Genomic DNA, 18,973 nt, shown 5'->3' on the forward strand with positions numbered 1-18,973 from the left:
TATTAGGAGAATTGGTTAAATTGTTCAATACATATACTTTTTGACGGAACTGATTATGATTTTTCCCGTTTTCCAATCGGTACGTTTTGAATGAAACACACCGCCTGGCAGTCATGTCGGCGGTGAAGTCGGGACGCTCGCTGTTAGAGTAGTCAAAATTCCGTTTGAAATAACTCATTCAGTTATTTTTATATTCAAGAATACATTAGTTTGAGATTACGTGTTGAAGAAAAGCGAAGTGTCCGTTGCAGTATCGATTTATTAACGTTAAAGTAAGTTTATTGCGGACTTCTCCGACAGGTTTCTTCTTCTTGATTGTTAACGTTAGCTAACGTGACGCTAGTTAGCTAAGTTAATATGATAAAACCGTCAACACATCAGTATGGGGTTGGATTACGTTACATGGCAGAAGGGCGCACGACATTTATTCAGGACGTTGTAGTGAAGTCAGCTAAAATAGTTCGTGCTTGCATCTCATACAAAGTGCTCGATATCTAAGTCATGGTAACGTTACTGTTACTGCAAGTCAAGTAACGACTAGGTCGGTTAGTCATAGCGGTAAATACTTTGTTAGTGAGGTAACATAGTTCTTTATCCTTTTATCAGTGAGATTAATTCGATTAGATCCGTATCTCTGTGCAGGACATGATTATTAATGATGAATAACTCCTTTCAGTTGGAGCCATGGCATCATTATCAGAGGAGGTGCTGCTGGTGCTGAAGAAGGTTCGCCAGAGGAAGCAGGATGGCACACTTTACCTGATGGCTGAACGGATAGCCTGGGGACCAGAGGGTAAAGACCGCTTCACAGTCAGCCACTTGTACGCCGATATTCGCTGTGAGTACTTGATACCATCCTATTACAATGAATGCTATAATAATGATGTGTTGGTCGAGCTTCACTTCATGTGTTCTCTGTACAGGTCAGAAGATCAGCCCAGATGGTAAATCTAAAATTCAGCTGCAGCTGGTGCTTCACACTGGCGAGAGTACCACATTCCACTTTTCCAATGACAGCAGTGCACTCAAAGATAGAGATGCCGCCAAGGAGCTGCTGCAGCAGCTGCTGCCCAAGTTCAAGAAGAAAGCCAACAAGGAACTGGAGGAGAAAAACAGGTGAGACAGAGGTGTTTCAATAGATCCTCCTTAAAGGATATGTCTGGCAATATTCTATGTCATTAAATTTCATTAAAGACAAAAACCAGCAACTAATGTATCATTCAGACAAGTGTTGTCTGTGTAACTGAAATAAAAAAAGTGTTATTGCGTGTGGAAAACACAGATGAGCCACACTGTTGCACTGGGTGATATGTCCCTTCATTGTAATTTATTTTGAGTCAGTCCCACTCACATGCATTGTTCGCCTGCATGTCTTACGCAATAGGCCACCAAATCTGACCACAACAAAAACACACTTTACTCCCTTTTGAGTGATTCAGAACAATTCATTTACATGCTCTGAACAAATAGACTTGGGTCTGAGAGCTCTAAACAGGGTGGGGGAGTCGGGAAGTATATGATGTTCAGGTTGTTGTAAATTGAGTATGAGAGTTCAATGTTGACTTTAGGGACTAAATGTGTGACTAATAATCTAAACTCAAGTTCCTCCTACTTGATGCTGTTTTTGAGAGGTGTTGATTCAACTTTTTTGTCATTTTGGAGGCTGCAGTTTGAGTTAAATCGAGGAGTGTTTCTAATATTCAGTCTCGTCTCATTGGTGTGAATGTAGTCGACAAAATACAGTTCAACAATATCACAAACTACAGCCTTTAAAATGACCATACAGTTAAGGCAATAATGAATATTAAAACCTTCTTGAGGTAGGAAATATTGCAGGACTGCTGTATTAGACTGCTTCAGAAACGTTCTGGGATTTCCTTTTTTGTATACTGTGATTAAGTATTTTCCTGGTCCTGGATGTGTTACAGTAAAGCAATACCTAACAGGAAGTTATAAATCAATGCCTTCCTCTTGATATCACCAATGAAGGTTTTAGGAATTTATTAATTACTAATGTATTAATCTATTCATTAATAATTTACTTCTTAAAATATTGTTATTGTGTTTTCCCCTGTAGGATGCTTCAAGAAGATCCAGTGCTTTTCCAGTTGTATAAAGATCTGGTTGTGAGTCAGGTGATCAATGCAGATGAATTCTGGGCGAACCGGTTAGGAGACACAAACCACGCAGACTCGTCTTTATCCAACAACAAACAGGAAGTTGGAATATCTGGAGCCTTTCTGGTGAGTACATCCACTCTGACACAACTAGACCTTACATTTTGAAAACAAATATCTTAAATTTCCCAATTGATTGAGCATTGACAACTTCCGCAGTAACAACATAGTTTTAAATGTAACTTTTGTGCATTACAGGCAGACATTAGACCTCAGACAGATGGCTGCAATGGCTTGAGATATAATCTGACTGCTGACATTATTGAATCCATCTTCAGAACATACCCTACAGGTAAACGATAACATCTTAAAGGAACAGTGTAGAGGATATAGGGGAATTTATTTGGCAGAAATATAATATAATATTTGGACCTGTGTTTTCATTAGTGTACAATGACCTCAAACTAAGAATTGTTATGTTTGCTGAGAAAGAGTCATTCATATCTAGAGTCATTCATATCTAAAGAGTCATTCATATCTAAAGAGTCATTCATATCTAAAGAGTCATTCATATCTACATAGTTAGAGGGGCGTCTTCCACAGAGTCCGCCATGTTTCTACAGCAGCCCAGAAGGGACAAACCAAACACTGGCTCGATCGAGAGCCTTTTGTGTTTTCATGTTACCTGAAGGGAGGAATGGGTACCAAAACCTGGTATTAAAGTGGACCCCGCTGCTGAATTATGAATTATAAATCCGGAGTATGGATAAGCTACGAAGTTGCCGCTTCTTTTTAATGTTTTGGTGTAATTTACTATCTCGCTGCAGCATGCATCTCCTCTGCTCTCTGGGTCGGGGCTGAGCTCCTCCAACCACACGCACGCACACACACACACACACACACACACACACACACACGGAGCAGAGAGGCCGAGGTGAACCAGGTGATGTGAAGAATACTCGAGTTAGTGACAACTACGCTCGTTAATGTTACTGTTTAATAAAACATGTGCAAGTAAAAAGCCAATATTGCAAGCAGTTATTAAGTCATGAAAAATAAATGATAAGACTATCGATTAAAGTAGCTCCTAGTAGAAATGATATCCTAATGATACTTCTAGGCCACCGTAGTTCAGCGACACGCTTGGAAAGGGAGGGCTGAGTGGAGGAGTATTCAGTTGGATGCGATCTGCCACCTCATCACTAGATGCCACTAAATCTTACACACTGATCCTTTATGTCAGCAAACTTACCGTAGTGATATTACCAGATGCAAAAGTATTGATAGACCAGGAAAAGGCTGCTGAAAGCTCAGATGTGTATTTCAACTAAGAAATACAACAGTGATTTCACTGCCAGAGAGGAGGAATTGTTTTGTGACATCAGCTGTTACCTCTTTAGATAAACAGTTCAGTGCATTCCTGGTCACCTCAGTCACTGATCCTAAATATGCAGCTAGTGCAAATACATTACAATATATTCATGTCGACTTACATTGTACTTGCAGTGAAACAGAAGTATTGTGAAAATGTGCCTCATAACCTGACGGAGAAGGAGTTCTGGACCCGCTTTTTCCAGTCCCATTATTTTCACAGAGACCGCATCAACACAGGAACACAGGATATCTTCTCCGAGTGTGCCAAGCAGGACGACCAGGGTAGGAGCTTTAAAGCGTTTTCACATGCAAATCTCCCATTTTCTAGCGATGTCAGTAAACCGCTAAGCCACAAATCTGTTTTCATATGTTTTTAAATCTGTCCCATGCAGGGTTAAGGGCTATGGTGGTTCAAGGAGTGAAGAATCCTTTGGTGGACCTCCTGTCGTTGGAGGATAAAACATTAGACGAGGTGAGTTTTAATGATTAGCCAATCACAGCGACGTCGTACTACTCAAACGTTATTTACTTGCACAGCTTTCTTTTCCGTCTTTCTCCTTGGACCTCAAGACTTGGTGTTTTTGTGACGCAGGGTTACGGAGTTTGTACAACATTTCCCTCAACTTCCAATTCGAACCGGACGGTGAAGGAGAGCAGCAACTCTGCCATCATCAAGCGCTTCAACCATCACAGTGCCATGGTGCTGGCAGCCGGCTCACGTAAGGGGTAAAGAAATAGCTTTAGAAAAAGTATAACTTGCTTTATCTCTTAATTTGTTTTGCTAACTGTGTCAGTTTTAAAGGGAAACACCAGCTGACCACGCCAGTGAGACCAGCAGTACAGATGGAAACTCGAGGGAGTCTGACTTCTTCCAGCCTCCTGTAAAGAAGGTGACGATGGCTCTGCAGCTTCAACAGACGCTTTCAAAATGTGTTACTTTGTAACAGACTGCGTCACTTTTTTTCTGTTGGCAAACCTCCGTAGGTTAAATTACAAGAAGCCATAGCATATGAAGATCTGCAAAGGGAAAACAGACCGAAAACAGTCGCGTTAAACCTCAAGAAGTCCGACAGGTACAGTTTGTGTTCTTTGTTCTTTGTTCCGTAGAGGGTGACTTCAAATTGTTGACTCTGAATGGCAGCGATTCATGAAACACTTTTTATAGATTTATATGTTCATCTAACACCTTTTAAAATCATACATTTACAGACGGTTCATCTTTAGAAACTGTTTGTTGTTTGACAAACTGTCACAAAAGTTAGTATTCAATTTATAATAGATGAAACTGAAAAAAGTAAACCGATTTTGTACATATTTTTGTCTTTTTATTTCATAATTCACTTTCAAAGAAGCAGTTAAAAATCAATTTTGTTTTGAATTTTCTTTCGATCAACGAAAGAGAGACTAAAAAAATCAATTGAGAAGTTGCTCCAGCCAGGCCTCTTATCTCATGAGACATTTTGAACTGATTCAAAATAGATATTTTATTTTACAGGTCAGATTTTTTGCTTCCACTGTGTTAAAGTTCCTGCCAGTGGCTATAACCCTAGAATGTCTCTTCAGCACATAAAGTGAATATATGAATTGTTTTGCAGCCCCAACTTCATGCTTTTAAACAGCCGAATTCGGGGTGACGTGTTTTAACATAATGCTTCTCTCGCCCTCTTTTTATTTATAAGGTATGCTCATGGTCCAGTGCCACTTCAGTCCCAACAGTATACGACAAGCCAGGATATCATCAACTCTGTCAACTACATCCGGCACGAGATGGCCAATTACAAACCCAACCTCACTCAGGTTAGATCCTACAGAACACACAGCCGTTGTTGTGAATCAACAATCACTGAGTTTTTCTCTATTTATTCACGGCTCACAAGTCCTCAGGTTAAGATCAGGAAGGCTGGTCCTCCAGTCAGATACCTGCAGGTTTCCCACTCCTTTAAAGCTTACAGCATTGATTGACATTTTGTTCGTGACTCCTCGGCTCTGATTGGTTGTTTTCTTGGGACGCGGTGCCATCGGGAGAACTCAAAGATGGTTCAGACTGGGACAAATTAGGATCTGCTGATTCTCACTCCATCATGACAATTTAACAAATATAGCAAACTGTTTTTAAAAATAATCCAGATTTTCAGTTTTCCGAAAAAGTCAAAGAATATGTAAAAACAACTATGAATGGTGCCTTCAAAGTGTTAAACACAGCAATACTCTCTGCAGGTGTTGTCCAACACAACCGCTAGTTCTGCCATTGCAGCACTTTCTTCAGGTGGCATCCTCATGCAGGCAGCAACACAGCAAGCCATAAATCGTAAGTGTGTCGTACAACTGTTAAATATCATTATTACATATTATGGACGTGGGTGAGTGTAGCACATCTGTAGTGTGTTTGATTGCATAAGACTGTCTTCTAATCTCTTAATTTGCTTAAACCGGAACCAATCGTGACAGATGTTCATTTAAACTAGCAGTACTTTATTTTGTATTCCATCTTTGTTTCTCTTTTCTTTTCAGAGATGGTACCTTCTGAGGTTCAAGGAGAGTTGAGGCATCTTTATGCAGCTGCTGGAGAGTTGCTGAGACACTTCTGGTCCTGTTTTCCTGTAAACACACCATTTTTGGAGGAGAAGGTGACTGATAATAACTTTATTGGAAGGATGTCACATTGTTATTGTCCCACACAGAAACGTATTCCCGCCTTCCCTGTCTTGACCACCAATGACTTTAACAACAACAACAAAGCACTTCTACTCCTCGTCTAATAGCACATACAAATTGAATTATTCACATTTATGTGTGGTTTAAAGGAATATAAAGCACAGCTGCCCATTACAGTGTGGGCAACAGAGAGTAAATTCATAATACAAAACATAATGTTGATCAAAGTATTCAAGCCCCTTGGATTCTGTCTTGTTTTATTGTTTTACAACATTGAATCAAAGTAGATGTCAGCAAAACTTTCCGGCACTAATCCCAGTGTTTTGTGGATACTTAATTTACATTAATTTATAGATAACCAAAGTGGCTGTCACTAATCAGTATCATAACTTAGTATAGTATATATCTGATGTATAGTTCCTCACCAACACTACAGGGGCCAGTCTCCCTTCATAGAAAGCAAGAAGGGTTTTTTTTTACCAGATTTTCCTGATGTGTTTTTTTCCTTCAGATTTGTTCTCATCACCTCATACTTTTTTCTAAATATATATATATAGGTGATGAAAATGAAGTCGAACCTCGAGAGATTCCAGATGACCAAGCTTTGTCCTTTTCAGGAGAAGATTCAGCGTCAGTACTTGAGTACAAATGTAAGTCTGACCTGTAAATGATGACACGGTGTCTTGTACCCGGTGGGCATTGTATTAACGTCTTTCACTCCCCCACAGCTCACAGGGCATTTGGAGGAGATGCTGCAGACAGCCTATAGCAAGTTCCACGTCTGGCAAACCCGTCGCATGTTGAGGAAAACCTGAGGTCCGGTGTTTTTGTCAAAGAGAGGACAATGAAGAGATCACAGGATATGGACAAGTGACCTGAGAGGGTTCTCTACTAAGAGAAGAGACCACAGATCACAGCCTGATGGGACGAGACTCACACGGGTTTGATGAGGATGTAGATGAACGCTGCTACATCCCAAACTGTTCAACCGACATCTCGGTCACAGATATCTATCATTTGTTTCTTTCTCTTTTGTTCGTATTTTCTCAACGGTTGAGAGATTGGTGCCAATAATGGTTAAAGGGGACTTTTTAAAACGGTGTAATATGACCAAATTTCAAATGGAAATTCGGAAAGGCCCGCTGGACGATGTGTGAAATGCAAGCAGAGGATTGCCAACATGCGTTTCATCAGTTTGCAGAGCAGAGAAAGAGAGCTCGGCCCGACAAGGAGCCCCTCGGAGCCCCGGGTCGATTTCGTAGGACCAAAGTTCCAGAAAATCCGAAGCAAAAAGGTGACGTGAATATAGCAATACTGTAAAGACATGTCGCACCGAGTGTATTAGTGTATGTGTGTGTGCCTCAAATCACACTGTCACTGGTTTGTAATGTCTGCACCTTTTTGTTTGCACTGAAGACAAAAATGTCACTGCATTAAAGTGAGCTTTTTGTTCATGCCACTTTCTTTTTGAAACTTCAGTATTTCATTAAGTCCATGAATTGGTTTTTATTTCAGGTTTTAGCGACAGATTTTCCGCCGTGGTGCTTTATAGACTACAAGAGAAGCGTCGGATGTTGCCTCTTCTAAATGCGTAGCTGCTTTGGAGAATATGGACGATATGTGTCGTTGTGTCAAAGTCAGGCATTCAGCCAGGAAGTGTCCTCACATCAGCTGAGTGGAGCCGTGACAGCTCGGCTAGCTGCCCGTCACAGAGACGGCGTGAGACGTACCGCAGACTTTCTCCACAAATATAAGTGAAGGGAACCAGCGATGTAAACCAACGGTTGGGTGTGGATTTGTAGTCGGTAAGTGTCACGCGACCATTTAGTGAGTTTTAATGGCTAAAACGAATAGTCAATGAAAACACCGCTGTCTTAGCTAGCTAGCATGATTGCTAACGTGTTGTAAACAGTGACACAGAGGCGCACTGAACTTCAGTCCATGATTCGAATTACCGTAATATATATTTAGCATACCCATGCCCTGCTACTATTGTCTTTAAAGGTTTCTGAGCTATAGTTTTGATAGAAACGCGAGCATCAGTGTCAGCTGACGGGTCTCGTGATGCAGACAGATTGAATCGCCCCTTTTAGCTTTAGAAACTTAATATTACTGATGTTAATGTGTATTTTCAACTAAAACTACAATCATGAAACTAAGGGCTTTAAAGGCTAAGCGCGAGAGACAGAATGTTTACGGTCATGACAGTTTACTTTGGGACCTTGTGGTAACTTAACGATTATTAAAACCTATGTTTTAGTACTTTTAACGCCACTCTGTATGTAGGATATGTATTGGGTACTTTCACTGGGTATTTCCATGTCGTGCCACTTTATACTTTTACTCGACTCCACCAACTACTTCTGACTGACGTATACATTTTGCTCATGTATTTTGACAAATCGAGTCACTTTAACGTGATACAATTTTACATATAGAAAACTCAATGAGTTTCTAAAATATGGTTTACACTCCAACAGTATGGAAAATAAGATTTAAAAAAGCTCCACTTAGATCTGCGAACTAAAACAATAAAACGCTCATTAAATGGTTTAACCCTCACATAAGTGGGTTTCCTGTATTGATTACTTTTGATACTTGATACATTTTTTTCAATGTGTTACTTCAACTTTTTACAACTGTAGTATTTGTACAATGTATTACTTCTACTTTTACTCTTAAGTAGGGGATCTGAATACTTCCTCACCACATTACAACCATAGATTACAACTACATGTTAAACCTGAGGGCTCTGACAGAGATAATCAGCAATAACCCACAAGAAGAAAGGCTTTCTTAGAGATCCTCAGGTTCAACATGTCATAATGTGATTAAGGGCAATTTTGTTTGTCAGAGAGCAAAATTCAAGCACAATCATTTGCAATAAACAGCCTTATGAGTGCCTTCCCATGTGCATGTGTGCCCTAGGTCTCTTCAGCAGGACAATTCAGCTGTGTTAACGTTCCTGTTGCAGTGGAGTGTTAACAAATAGAGGGAGAAGTCAGAGTTGACTGTTACTTCTTTTGAGATACTTGTGTCAAGTACTTTAAAGCTCAGGCGCAATTATGATCCGTCATTTAGTTTTAAAACATTTTTGTTGCACACACATTGATGTATTTTGCCAGCCGTATCTGATTATTCTAATGATCTGCTTAGTGTTGCTTCTGCTTCCTCATACTTTCACCTAAAACCAAAACAAGTAAATCAAAGACATGCTGCATGTTGAGCTGAATGGTGTCCTCCGGTCCTGTCGAAAAGGTCTTTCTGGATAAATGAAATGGCCGCTCTAGGACGAGAGGCATTTGAAAACCCGAATGGTACACTGGAGATGATAACATGTTTATTTTTTTAACCAGAGTGGAATGTGAAGTGAAGTCATGACTGGTCAATTTGAGAGGGTAGGTGAACTACTGAAAGTCATGTGATGCCACGCGGCTGAGGGCCGTAGTGTGTGAGGAAGCAGAGTGGGGACTCTCGACGTCTTAACGTTGCTGAATGCCGTTTCTCTCTCAGTTGTAGAGGATCACCAGTCAACATGCCTCTGATACCAGTCGTGCCAGAGAACCACAGTCACGTACTGGCAGAGTTTGACTGCCTCGATCCACTTCTGTCTGCTCTCCGTTTGGACTCGGGCCGGCTCAAGGTAGGTTTCACCATCACATGACGGAGTCGGCCTTGTAATTGAATCACACATGGATGATTTATATTAGCTTATTCTCTGATGTCTTTAAAGTACTTCAGAGTGAAAAAAATACTGACGTGTTACTATGAACAGTTATTGGGTCTGCACCTCTAAAAATGGATTAAACCAAAGAATGGTATAGCTACGTGAACAGATGATTAAATACTGTGTCCTCTGCGTTGCAGTGTACCTGTTTGGCAGTGTCAAGGAAGTGGCTCGCTTTAGGAACATCAGCAGGAGGGTTGCACCTGATCCAGAAGGAGGGCTGGAAGCAAAGGCTCATCCTCACTCACAAGGTATCATGTGACTATTGTGGTCTTCTATCCACCGATAAAGCTGCACATAGTAAGGGACACCCATCATGCACTCTTTTTCAGGAGGGATCTATCGCTCAGGTGGCTTGTTGCCCTCATGACGAAGACTTCATCGCTGTTGCAACAAGGTCAGAGTCTCTCCAATAAGTGAAGAAGTCTATCTGTGTGTTCGGTTTTGTTGCCCGTGTGTTCACGTCGTTGTCTGTGCTCCAGTCAGGGTCTGGTGGTGGTGTGGGAGCTGCAGCTGGAGCGACGGGGTCGTCCGGAGAGAGTCGGTGTGTCCTGGGAGCACAGAGGTCAGGCCATCACTGCACTCTGCTGGGACTCCAGCACGCTCAGAGTTTTTGCCGGGGACACGGGAGGCAAGGTGTCCTTCCTCCGTGCAGGATCCTCCAAGATGGGCAAGGTAGTGACTGCTGATTCAAAGTGGAGATAGTTTGTTTCCTAAATAATAATGTGCATATATACACAGTATGTATATGGCTTTTTGGTAATTACTGCATATTTGATGTTGTTTTCTTTGTGTCTAGGGGTCATCATTCGTTATCTTCCCCGTTCAGACCGTCACCACTGTGGACTCCAGAGTGGTTCAGCTCGGGTACCAAGATGGTCGCCTGCTGATATCTTCCCTGAGCCGCTGCTACCTCTGTGACACAGAGAGGTGAGTACTAGCTGGCTGCGTCTCTATAGGGGGAGAGACTCTCACAGGGCGGATTAATGCCCGCATACTGGTAAATATTGTCCCTGCTAAGGTGTTCTTTAGCGAGATAGTGAATCCATTTTCCAATTAAGGATTCCTCACTTTTAACAATTAAGTATTCTTATATATTTTCTTATTCAAAAGCTACAACTAACTTTGTGTAAGATATTAAATATGTGTCATTTGTACTCGTAATAATGAAAGGAGAAAATGTCAATTAAATCAAAATGTTCCCTGGACTACTCTCAGCAGTGGTGTATTTTTCCCTCTCTACCTGCCTTCAGGGAAAAGTTCTGGCGTGTTGGAAATAAGGAGCGTGATGGCGAGTATGGAGCATGTTTCTTCCCTCAGAACAGGGGATTATTAGTTGGTCAGCCCCCCCTGCTGTACTCCGCCCGGCCGGGGTCTCGAATATGGGAGGCCAGTTTCAATGGTGAGGTACTGAGCACCCATCAGTTCAAACAGCCACTGGCCTGTCCTCCTCTACCGCTCCTCACTTACAGGTACTGGTTGTTCCCACTTTTAAATGGTCGTCTTTAAAAGGCCAAACTCATAATTTGTCTTTTTTTTTCTTCTGTTACCTGCAGAGATGAGCCACAACATTACAACCCAGTGCCGAAGAGCCCCCAGTCAATCGCCTTCCAGAAACTGCTTTATTTTGGGTAATGTTAGTAATAATCTACGTCTTATTATTGTCAATCACTATATTAATCATATGCACATTATTGAATAAAAGGCTAATATTTTGTTTGCAAAAGACATCAATCAAAAAAAAGCATCCTTTCATTTTTATATGACATCTGCAAGCAGGCCTGTTTCTTGACGAACTGTACACTCTGTATTTTGATGTGTAGAGACCAGAACTTGCTGACCTGGACTGATTCAGCTATTTATATCTTCACACCTCAGAACGGACAAGTGCTTCTGTGGACTGAAGTCAAAGGTGTGTTTGTGCTGCTTCCTCCTGAAGCGGCCCTTTGGAGTACTGAAGCAAACATTTTATTCACAAACACACACAAGCTGTGAATATGTTGATATAGGACCACTGGTCAACAATAATGGCATGGAAAGGGTCATAATATCTAACCATTTTATCATTGCTCATGCAGCCCTTTTGTTCCCGTTTGATTTACTGTAAGTTGATCCAAACCGGCTCTCTGGTTTTGCAGACTTGGTTGACATCGCTGTCTACCGCAACGAGCTCTTCTGTCTCCACGGCAGTGGACGTCTGTCCCACCTCTCCCTGTTATCTGCTGAGCGCTGCGTTGAGCGTCTGCTCCGGAGGGAGTCCTGGCCTCTTGCTGCTCTGGTCTGCTGCATGTTCCAGCACACAATCACCACCAGCAGGGTAAGATGGCCACTGCCTCGCTAACTGGCCTCGGCTCTGTGGTACCGGACTTATCTGGGATATTCGTGTGAATTTCTGACTTCCTGTTTTTTTTAGGGATAAAGCACATCATGTACCTGTGATCCTGAGATGTTTCACCCTCAATGACCAAACCATAAAATGTGCAAGAGCTAGATATGGCTCCTGCTAACAGTATAATAGTTTCATTGCATAGGTAACAAGTGATTATCTCAGTACCTAACATCATGATCTTCTTAACACAGCAGGTACATAGCCTGACGTTATTGACCATAGTAGTTTGTGTTAAACATTTCTAGTTTGAAGTAAATAAAGTGTTTTAGAAATCAGGAACCTCAACTAGATTTCTCATGATCTTAGTAGGAGCTCCTCTGTGTTGAGCCTTGCTCATCATTCCTGTTTAATTCAGGCCAGGAAAGCAATTCCCATCGACCGCCTCGAACATCTCAGGTCCCAGCTCAGCTCCAGCACGCACCTGGAGCTGAGCGGCCAGCTGGAGGACGTCATCGCTAAACTGGAGCCTTTGGACTCTGCCTCCAGCAGCCGAAGAAGTAGCATCTCCTCACACGTAGGTTCAAGTAACTTTCTGGAGATAAATACATCGCGCTTTGAATACTGGTCATTCAATACATTTATGATTCTATGAGCCCGTTGTAACTTAAGCACACCGCTTCTGTAAATCCGCATTGTAACAAAAGAGTGTGTACTGATATCGGACATATCGTCATCCAGGAGAGCTTCAACGTCCTGGACTGTGGAATCTATCGTGTGATCAGCCGCAGAGGAAGTCAGTCAGATGAGGAGACGAGCTCCCTCATCAATCAGTCCATGTCAGAGGAGGAGCGGCTCAAAGAGTTCAGCTTTGTGCAGGACGACGATCCGGTGGATCCTGGTAAGAGATTATTAGCTGTTAAATGAACAAATGCTGTTCTTTAAAATTACTGCAATTCAAACATACACAATTATATTCCAAATTTTTTGGAAGGACTAATTTGAATTTGATGAATAAACATATGTGAATGTATTGATTACTTATAATAACTAGAAGTGGTATTAATATTATAATTACCAGATGGAATCAATTTTAATAGGGTGAGACTTTATTAATACGTTCATTTCTTAAGACATCACAGAGAAGAAATGTCTGCAGAAAGGCTGAATTATTAGGATATTTTTGCATATGAACAAATTTACATAAATAATAATGAAAAACACCTGTTTTGTACTATCTTCTTCTTAAAAACACTTTGTTTAATCTGCACACGAACAAATGAAACCCCAAAATGCTAAAACTGCGCCAATGCTAAAACAACAACTAAAGCCGAAATATACAAACCAGAAAATATTCAAACACGCTGTTGTTTCTTTCTTCACTCCTTGCTTTATGTGTGTGTGTGTGTGTGTGTGTGTGTGTGTGTGTGTGTGTGTGTGTGTGTGTGTGTGTGTGTGTGTGTGTGTGTGTGTGTGTGTGTGTGTGTGTGTGTGTGTGTGTGTGTGTGTGTGTGTGTGTGTGTGTGTGTCAGGAACAAACTCCTTTTCTGCCTCTTTTGAGTTCAGTGTGAAGAGAGAGTGACGTCATTTTCTATTTCATATCTCGCACTCTATAAAAATACCTGAACAATCAAAAACAAAACATGAAGAGGAGCGTCTATACATGTGACAATAACTTGACTCTTTATGTACTCTTCTTAATCTTTGCCTCTGTTGTCATACTGATCACATGTACCTGCTTCTGATACTGTCTTGTATGTTTGGCATTAAAATTAGTTTTTGATTTGAAAAACATGAAATCCTTTAATCCATAAAGTTGCAGCGCTGTATCAGTGGATTTGCTGTGAGAGCTGAATGATCACTCTGACGTGTGTTACGATCACAATTATCTCTTTGTCCCGCTGTTAATGTCAAGTTTCTTGTCTTTTTCATTGTATCACACGTATAATCACCATTTTGGTTCTGCTTTTTTTTGCATCGTGCAGCATTTAATTTACGTTGTCGCGATAGTGGTGTCTGGCACCTTTGCTCCATCTGCTTGCATTATGTCCTCTGCCTTTCATCGTTCCCCTCCAGTACTCCATCCATCTGTGTTTGTCCTCTGGCTCTTGCCCCCGTCTTTATTCAGATCCACAGAGCAGTGAGCGTGTGGAGGCTGAGCGATCTGAGCAAGGCCTGCCGTTCCACCTCCCCCTCTCATTCCGTCCCAAACCCCCCCGCATCGCTCTGCAGGCTGTCAAAGACAGGTGAACATCCAGAGACATAGAGGACAATACAAGAATGTGCCACAGCAGCCATACAGGCATGCCGCTGTCATCTTAGATAGCTTTGAGATTTATTCAACACAGATTGTGCTTCTTTTGTCCCGATGAAGATTGAAACTCCTCCAGTAACTATAATTGTTCAAGTGCAGCTGTGCGTTTAGACGGCTTACTTCCCCTTTCCACTGAAGATCTACATCTATTTTTTACCATGGCTTCACATTGTTCATCTGTGTAGACGCATGTGGCAGGTTTCATTTCCAAGCATCACATTCAGTCATTTGTCACATGCAAATGTTAATGGGTCTGTTTGCCTGTTCAGGTTGTTAGATCTAATGTGATGTCATTGGGGTTTCGATTTTTGTTTTTCTCAGCGTTTCTAGTTTTGTTAAGAAGACAACAGAGAAGATCAACACCCTCCAGATGAACTCTGAGCTCTGGCAACGACCTGAATTCAGGGACAGCGGACATTCGGAAATGTCAGCCTCAGCTTCCTACTCTGAGGAAATGGACAATGAGTAAGTACAGACCGGTGAAAGTGGACTAAAACCCCTTTTTACTGTCAACAGATTTTGGGCTAATATCTTGTTTTGAATCGACTATTAAAAGTAAATTAGATAAAAGTGAATTATATTTGTCGTCACAGAGTTTATGATGAATTGCCAAATTCAGAGGCCGACATGCAGGAACTTCGATCAGCGACAGAGCGAGCTATGTAAGTGCTGTGCACCGTTTTGATAGAATCCTGACTTCAAGATTTCACTGGCTATAGGAGCTGAAGTTATATTTACATTTTCCCAACATCAGCTCCCAGATCCAAGATCCTTTGGTGCTCCTGGATCCAGTCTGCCTGGGAGAAACTCTGCAGGACTGGCTGGCGGTGCTGGAGCGAATACTCGGACCTGTAGAGCACAGGTCAGCTGCTGCGGGTGATTCAAATGTGGATGAACCAGGAAAGGAGAGGTGGGATTATCTAAACTCCTGCTCAGAGCAACAAGAGGAGTCTTTGTTCTCGTCAGGAGAACCAACAGAGAGCATCGCAGAGGAGAAGAGAGAAGAGTCTCGTGAGCTGGAAGAGAAAGAGGACTCCACTGAGAAGAAGCCGGACGTTTCAAATGGGAGCCCTCCAGACCCTGTCCGAGTGGAGTTTCCCAAACCTGTACCATCGGATCTACTGGCAAATCTCACCCAGCTGGCAACATTATACACAGAGATGAGCTGCTTTAGAAACCAGGATAATAGAGTATTGGGTTGCACAACTTTCCTGCGCCCTTACTTCTTTCTGCTGGACCACGAGCGTGTGAGGAGAATGTGTCTACTGTGTTATCAGGATCAGCCGGAGGTGCAGAGCTCCTTCATCGAGGCCATGCTAGGTCAGAAGCTTCTCCTTAAATCTCTGTTCTCGTCTTTTTTTCCTGTATTTTGTTTTCAAGTATCCAACACAAATACTTGCATCTCATCTCGTAACTGTAATTTTAATCGGAGGTCCGTGCATCTCTGATACTCGTTTAATCTCTTGTCGTTGTCTGTAGGTCTCACTCAGTCCAGTAAGGTGGTGGAGGTTATTCAGAGAGGTGATTTACTGAGATCACTGCGCAGTCTGAGAGAGCTGCAGCCCTGGACTGCCCCGCCCCTCCTCGCTCACTTACACAGGTCAGTACACGCGTTTCTTTCTAACACGGTCAGCATACCGATATCACAGCTGTGATTGGACCTTGTGAAGTGAGTTTGCTATGTTATTATCCAGGCTGTATCAGAAGCACGGCGAGGCGGCTGTACGCTCGTTCACGCAGTTCTATCCTACGGTAACTCCTGCTGATGTGATGACCATGGCTCAACAAAGCCACTTCCTGGCGTACCTGGATAATCTGGTCCAATCACAAACTGAGGAGCACAGGTACATCCATACTTTCATCTATTTGTCAAGGACAGAAAGATTCTTTGAGCTCCTCGTGGTGCTGATTTTTACTTTCTTCATTCCTCCTCTAGGTTGTCATTTTTGCAGTCGCTTCTTGAACCAGAATCCCTGAGACAGGATTGGCTGGAGCTGGCACTTACCCACGATGCCCCTCAACGCTGTGATACGCTGAGCTCTGATGGACAGCCCAGGTCTGCAAAATGAGATTTATAATCCTTTTTAATTAATTTATTTTAAGGCCTAGAGAGTTTGAGGTTATAAAACTCAGTGTGTCTGAATAGATGTGAACTATCATGGGTACATTTCACCTCTGGATTCTGTATGGCCACAACGAGGTCAAATAATACGGTGAAAGTAAAGTATAAGAATAAATGTAACTGAATTCATGTGACTCCTGCTGCAGGTGGCATTCTCATTGTTTCAGTTGGGGTTATGGACGCCTCCTGTCTCTCCTGATTCGTCTTCCTGCTGACCTGTCCTCCAAGCAGAAAATGGCAGAAACTTGTCGCAGTCACGGGTACTTCTAAATTTGTCTGACTCTATTTTATTTTATTTTTTTCCTGTTTCTGTTTGTGAGCTCACATCTGTATATTGCGTGTGTGCAGGTATTGGACGGGCTACATCTACCTCTGCTGTGAGCTGCGGTGTCGCAAAGAAGCATTCGCCACCATCTGTCGGCTGGATGACATCAGTCTGATGGAGGAAGCTGATGGTAAAACCTTCAGGCAGAAGCAGAGTTTAAATCTCTTGTGTTCTCAGAGGAGAGTTTATAACAGTGATGTGATGCGAGTCAGGTGTTACTGAGGCAAATACTAAAACATTACATGTGTACGGCATGGAAATCCAAGGTGCACTGCTTAGTCCAAACAATGGTTCATCCTTTTTGTTTACACTCGGCGTGTAGTTAAACATCAGTAACATTCCATGATAATGATTTACCTTCGTGACGCTGTCTGCACTCACTGGAGTGGCCTGAATCACCTGAATGGAACACAATCAAACCAAATGACACTGGTTTTAAACATGTTTGCCAAAAAGAAAAAAACACACCATCATAGTCTCTGTACTGTCCCTTTGTTGGTGTCCAGGTGTTGTGCCTCAGACCTTGGAAGAGTGGAAGCTCTTGATCCAGTTATCTCAGCAATGCAGCAGTGCGGTCGACTCGGAGCAGGTCACAGGTGTGAATGGGAGCAGCTGGTCCAACGGCTCGGCAGATTGTGGTGGAAAGATCAGCCCAGAGAACCTGACCCTGATGCTGGCCCGAACAGCCGGGCCTGACCGCGCCATGGCCGTCCTGGAGGAGTGTGGAGTGCAGTTGGTCCTTTCCCCACACTCCAAACTGGTCTGTGAGCTTCTGAGAGTCACTGAGAAGAGGCAGAGGTGGGTCAGGGTGCCAATTGCCAAACGTCAATGAGAACACAAGTGTGGGAAGGAGTTCCCGCACTCCCATTACCAAACTGTTGTTATTATCTCCGCAAGGAGATAATGAGATCAATCGTGTGCACCTCTGCATTGGTTTAAATGAGTGTTTTTGTTGTGGGAGGGGCCAATAGTGGGTTGCATTCATTCAATCAAACATTACAGCAGTGTTTGCTGCAGACACACCATCTTCTGAGGAAACCCTTCTAGTTCAATACAAATCAACCAAACATTATCCTTCACAACCAAAATGTGTGAATGAAATCTGAAATGTCTTTTAAAATCAAAAATAATCGGTGCAATATGAATGGACTTCATTTGTAGGTGTTACAGTTCTATTGTGTCTTCTGTTTCAGAGCAATGATCCAGACGATGCTTGAGCGCTGTGATCGCTTCCTCTGGTCTCAGCACGCCTAAAGAAAGATCAGCTGCAGCTTCTCGACACTAAATAACATGACTAACACTGTATGTAAATCTGCCCAGTAGCTGCAACTGAAGTTGTGCACTGTATTATTTATAAAGCTTTCCAGTTTAAACTAAGGTACATATCCTTCCAGTGAAAACAGTATTATCTTATTAACTTTTACTTTTACTTAAATGTGTTTTTTGCATGTACAGGACCGAAATCAAGTATCAACAATTACAGTGAGATGTCCAACCAACCGATGTGTGAATAAAAGTTCTGTATTTTTATTTTTTGTTTGTTAAAAGAACTAAATGTTTCTGTTGGCATGATGATAGTCCAGCCTGGTAAATGTGTGTTTTCCCATCTATGCACGTCAATAAGATTGGGGAAACGTCCCCATAAAGAGCACCCAATAAACACAGTGGCTCTAATCCAACCTGCAGGTTCCTGAATATCTGTGTTTCTGTTTATTTCTGCACAGCAAAAACTTTGTCTTTACTTTAAATGATAATGTAATCCCATGTGTCCCTATCCAGTCATATAGATAGTTAGGGTTTATTTCTTAAGGGTTGTGAGAGCAACTAAAATAATCCACATAACTAGAAACCATTAAAGATAAGTTGGAAAGGCCGGTGAAATGGCCTTTTATCTTCCTGTATTTCAAGTATTTGCAATTTGCTTCAACAGGACGTTTTTGCGAACAAAACATTTCTACATTTCAGATCTTGAACGTCACATGAAGTGGATTTTGGGTAATGTGGTTTAGCAGA

At 42.0% G+C, this 18,973-nt stretch overlaps 2 protein-coding genes across 2 annotated transcripts; both read left to right on the forward strand.

The window, feature by feature from the left end:
- Positions 1–134: 134 nt before the first annotated feature.
- gtf2h1 (general transcription factor IIH, polypeptide 1) lies at positions 135–7,600 on the forward strand. The gene is made up of 15 exons (XM_079297165.1): positions 135–272; positions 677–838; positions 924–1,116; positions 2,078–2,243; positions 2,376–2,469; positions 3,624–3,773; positions 3,884–3,963; positions 4,084–4,217; positions 4,294–4,381; positions 4,476–4,564; positions 5,171–5,288; positions 5,709–5,799; positions 6,003–6,118; positions 6,704–6,796; positions 6,875–7,600. The coding sequence occupies exons 2-15, from the start codon at positions 685–687 to the stop codon at positions 6,959–6,961; spliced, it is 1,653 nt and encodes a 550-aa protein (XP_079153291.1). The 5' UTR covers positions 135–272; positions 677–684; the 3' UTR covers positions 6,962–7,600.
- Positions 7,601–7,817: 217 nt separating this feature from the next.
- On the forward strand, positions 7,818–18,693 carry hps5 (HPS5 biogenesis of lysosomal organelles complex 2 subunit 2). The gene is made up of 23 exons (XM_079266118.1): positions 7,818–7,951; positions 9,660–9,789; positions 10,014–10,124; positions 10,206–10,270; positions 10,356–10,548; positions 10,673–10,803; positions 11,127–11,345; positions 11,430–11,504; positions 11,697–11,785; positions 12,012–12,190; positions 12,618–12,776; positions 12,941–13,100; positions 14,328–14,445; positions 14,835–14,978; positions 15,107–15,175; positions 15,268–15,833; positions 15,993–16,113; positions 16,208–16,357; positions 16,450–16,569; positions 16,782–16,895; positions 16,984–17,090; positions 17,467–17,758; positions 18,154–18,693. The coding sequence occupies exons 2-23, from the start codon at positions 9,682–9,684 to the stop codon at positions 18,212–18,214; spliced, it is 3,351 nt and encodes a 1,116-aa protein (XP_079122244.1). The 5' UTR covers positions 7,818–7,951; positions 9,660–9,681; the 3' UTR covers positions 18,215–18,693.
- The last annotated feature ends 280 nt before the right edge of the window (positions 18,694–18,973 follow it).

The sequence above is a fragment of the Melanostigma gelatinosum genome, assembly GCF_949748355.1.
Source record: "Melanostigma gelatinosum genome assembly, chromosome: 1".
NCBI lineage: Eukaryota > Metazoa > Chordata > Actinopteri > Perciformes > Zoarcidae > Melanostigma > Melanostigma gelatinosum.

What these genes read in the sequence shown, in the direction of transcription:
- gtf2h1 (XM_079297165.1), top strand. Translation starts at nt 685, where the DNA reads ATGGCATCATTATCAGAGGAGGTGCTGCTGGTGCTGAAGAAGGTTCGC. An exon ending in CTTCAGAACATACCCTACAG is followed by an intron (nt 2,470 to 3,623) that starts GTAAACGATAAC and finishes TTGTACTTGCAG; the next exon opens with TGAAACAGAAGTATTGTGAA. An exon ending in ACAAACCCAACCTCACTCAG is followed by an intron (nt 5,289 to 5,708) that starts GTTAGATCCTAC and finishes TACTCTCTGCAG; the next exon opens with GTGTTGTCCAACACAACCGC.
- hps5 (XM_079266118.1), top strand. Translation starts at nt 9,682, where the DNA reads ATGCCTCTGATACCAGTCGTGCCAGAGAACCACAGTCACGTACTGGCA. An exon ending in TGGACTCGGGCCGGCTCAAG is followed by an intron (nt 9,790 to 10,013) that starts GTAGGTTTCACC and finishes TCTGCGTTGCAG; the next exon opens with TGTACCTGTTTGGCAGTGTC. An exon ending in GGCTCATCCTCACTCACAAG is followed by an intron (nt 10,125 to 10,205) that starts GTATCATGTGAC and finishes ACTCTTTTTCAG; the next exon opens with GAGGGATCTATCGCTCAGGT.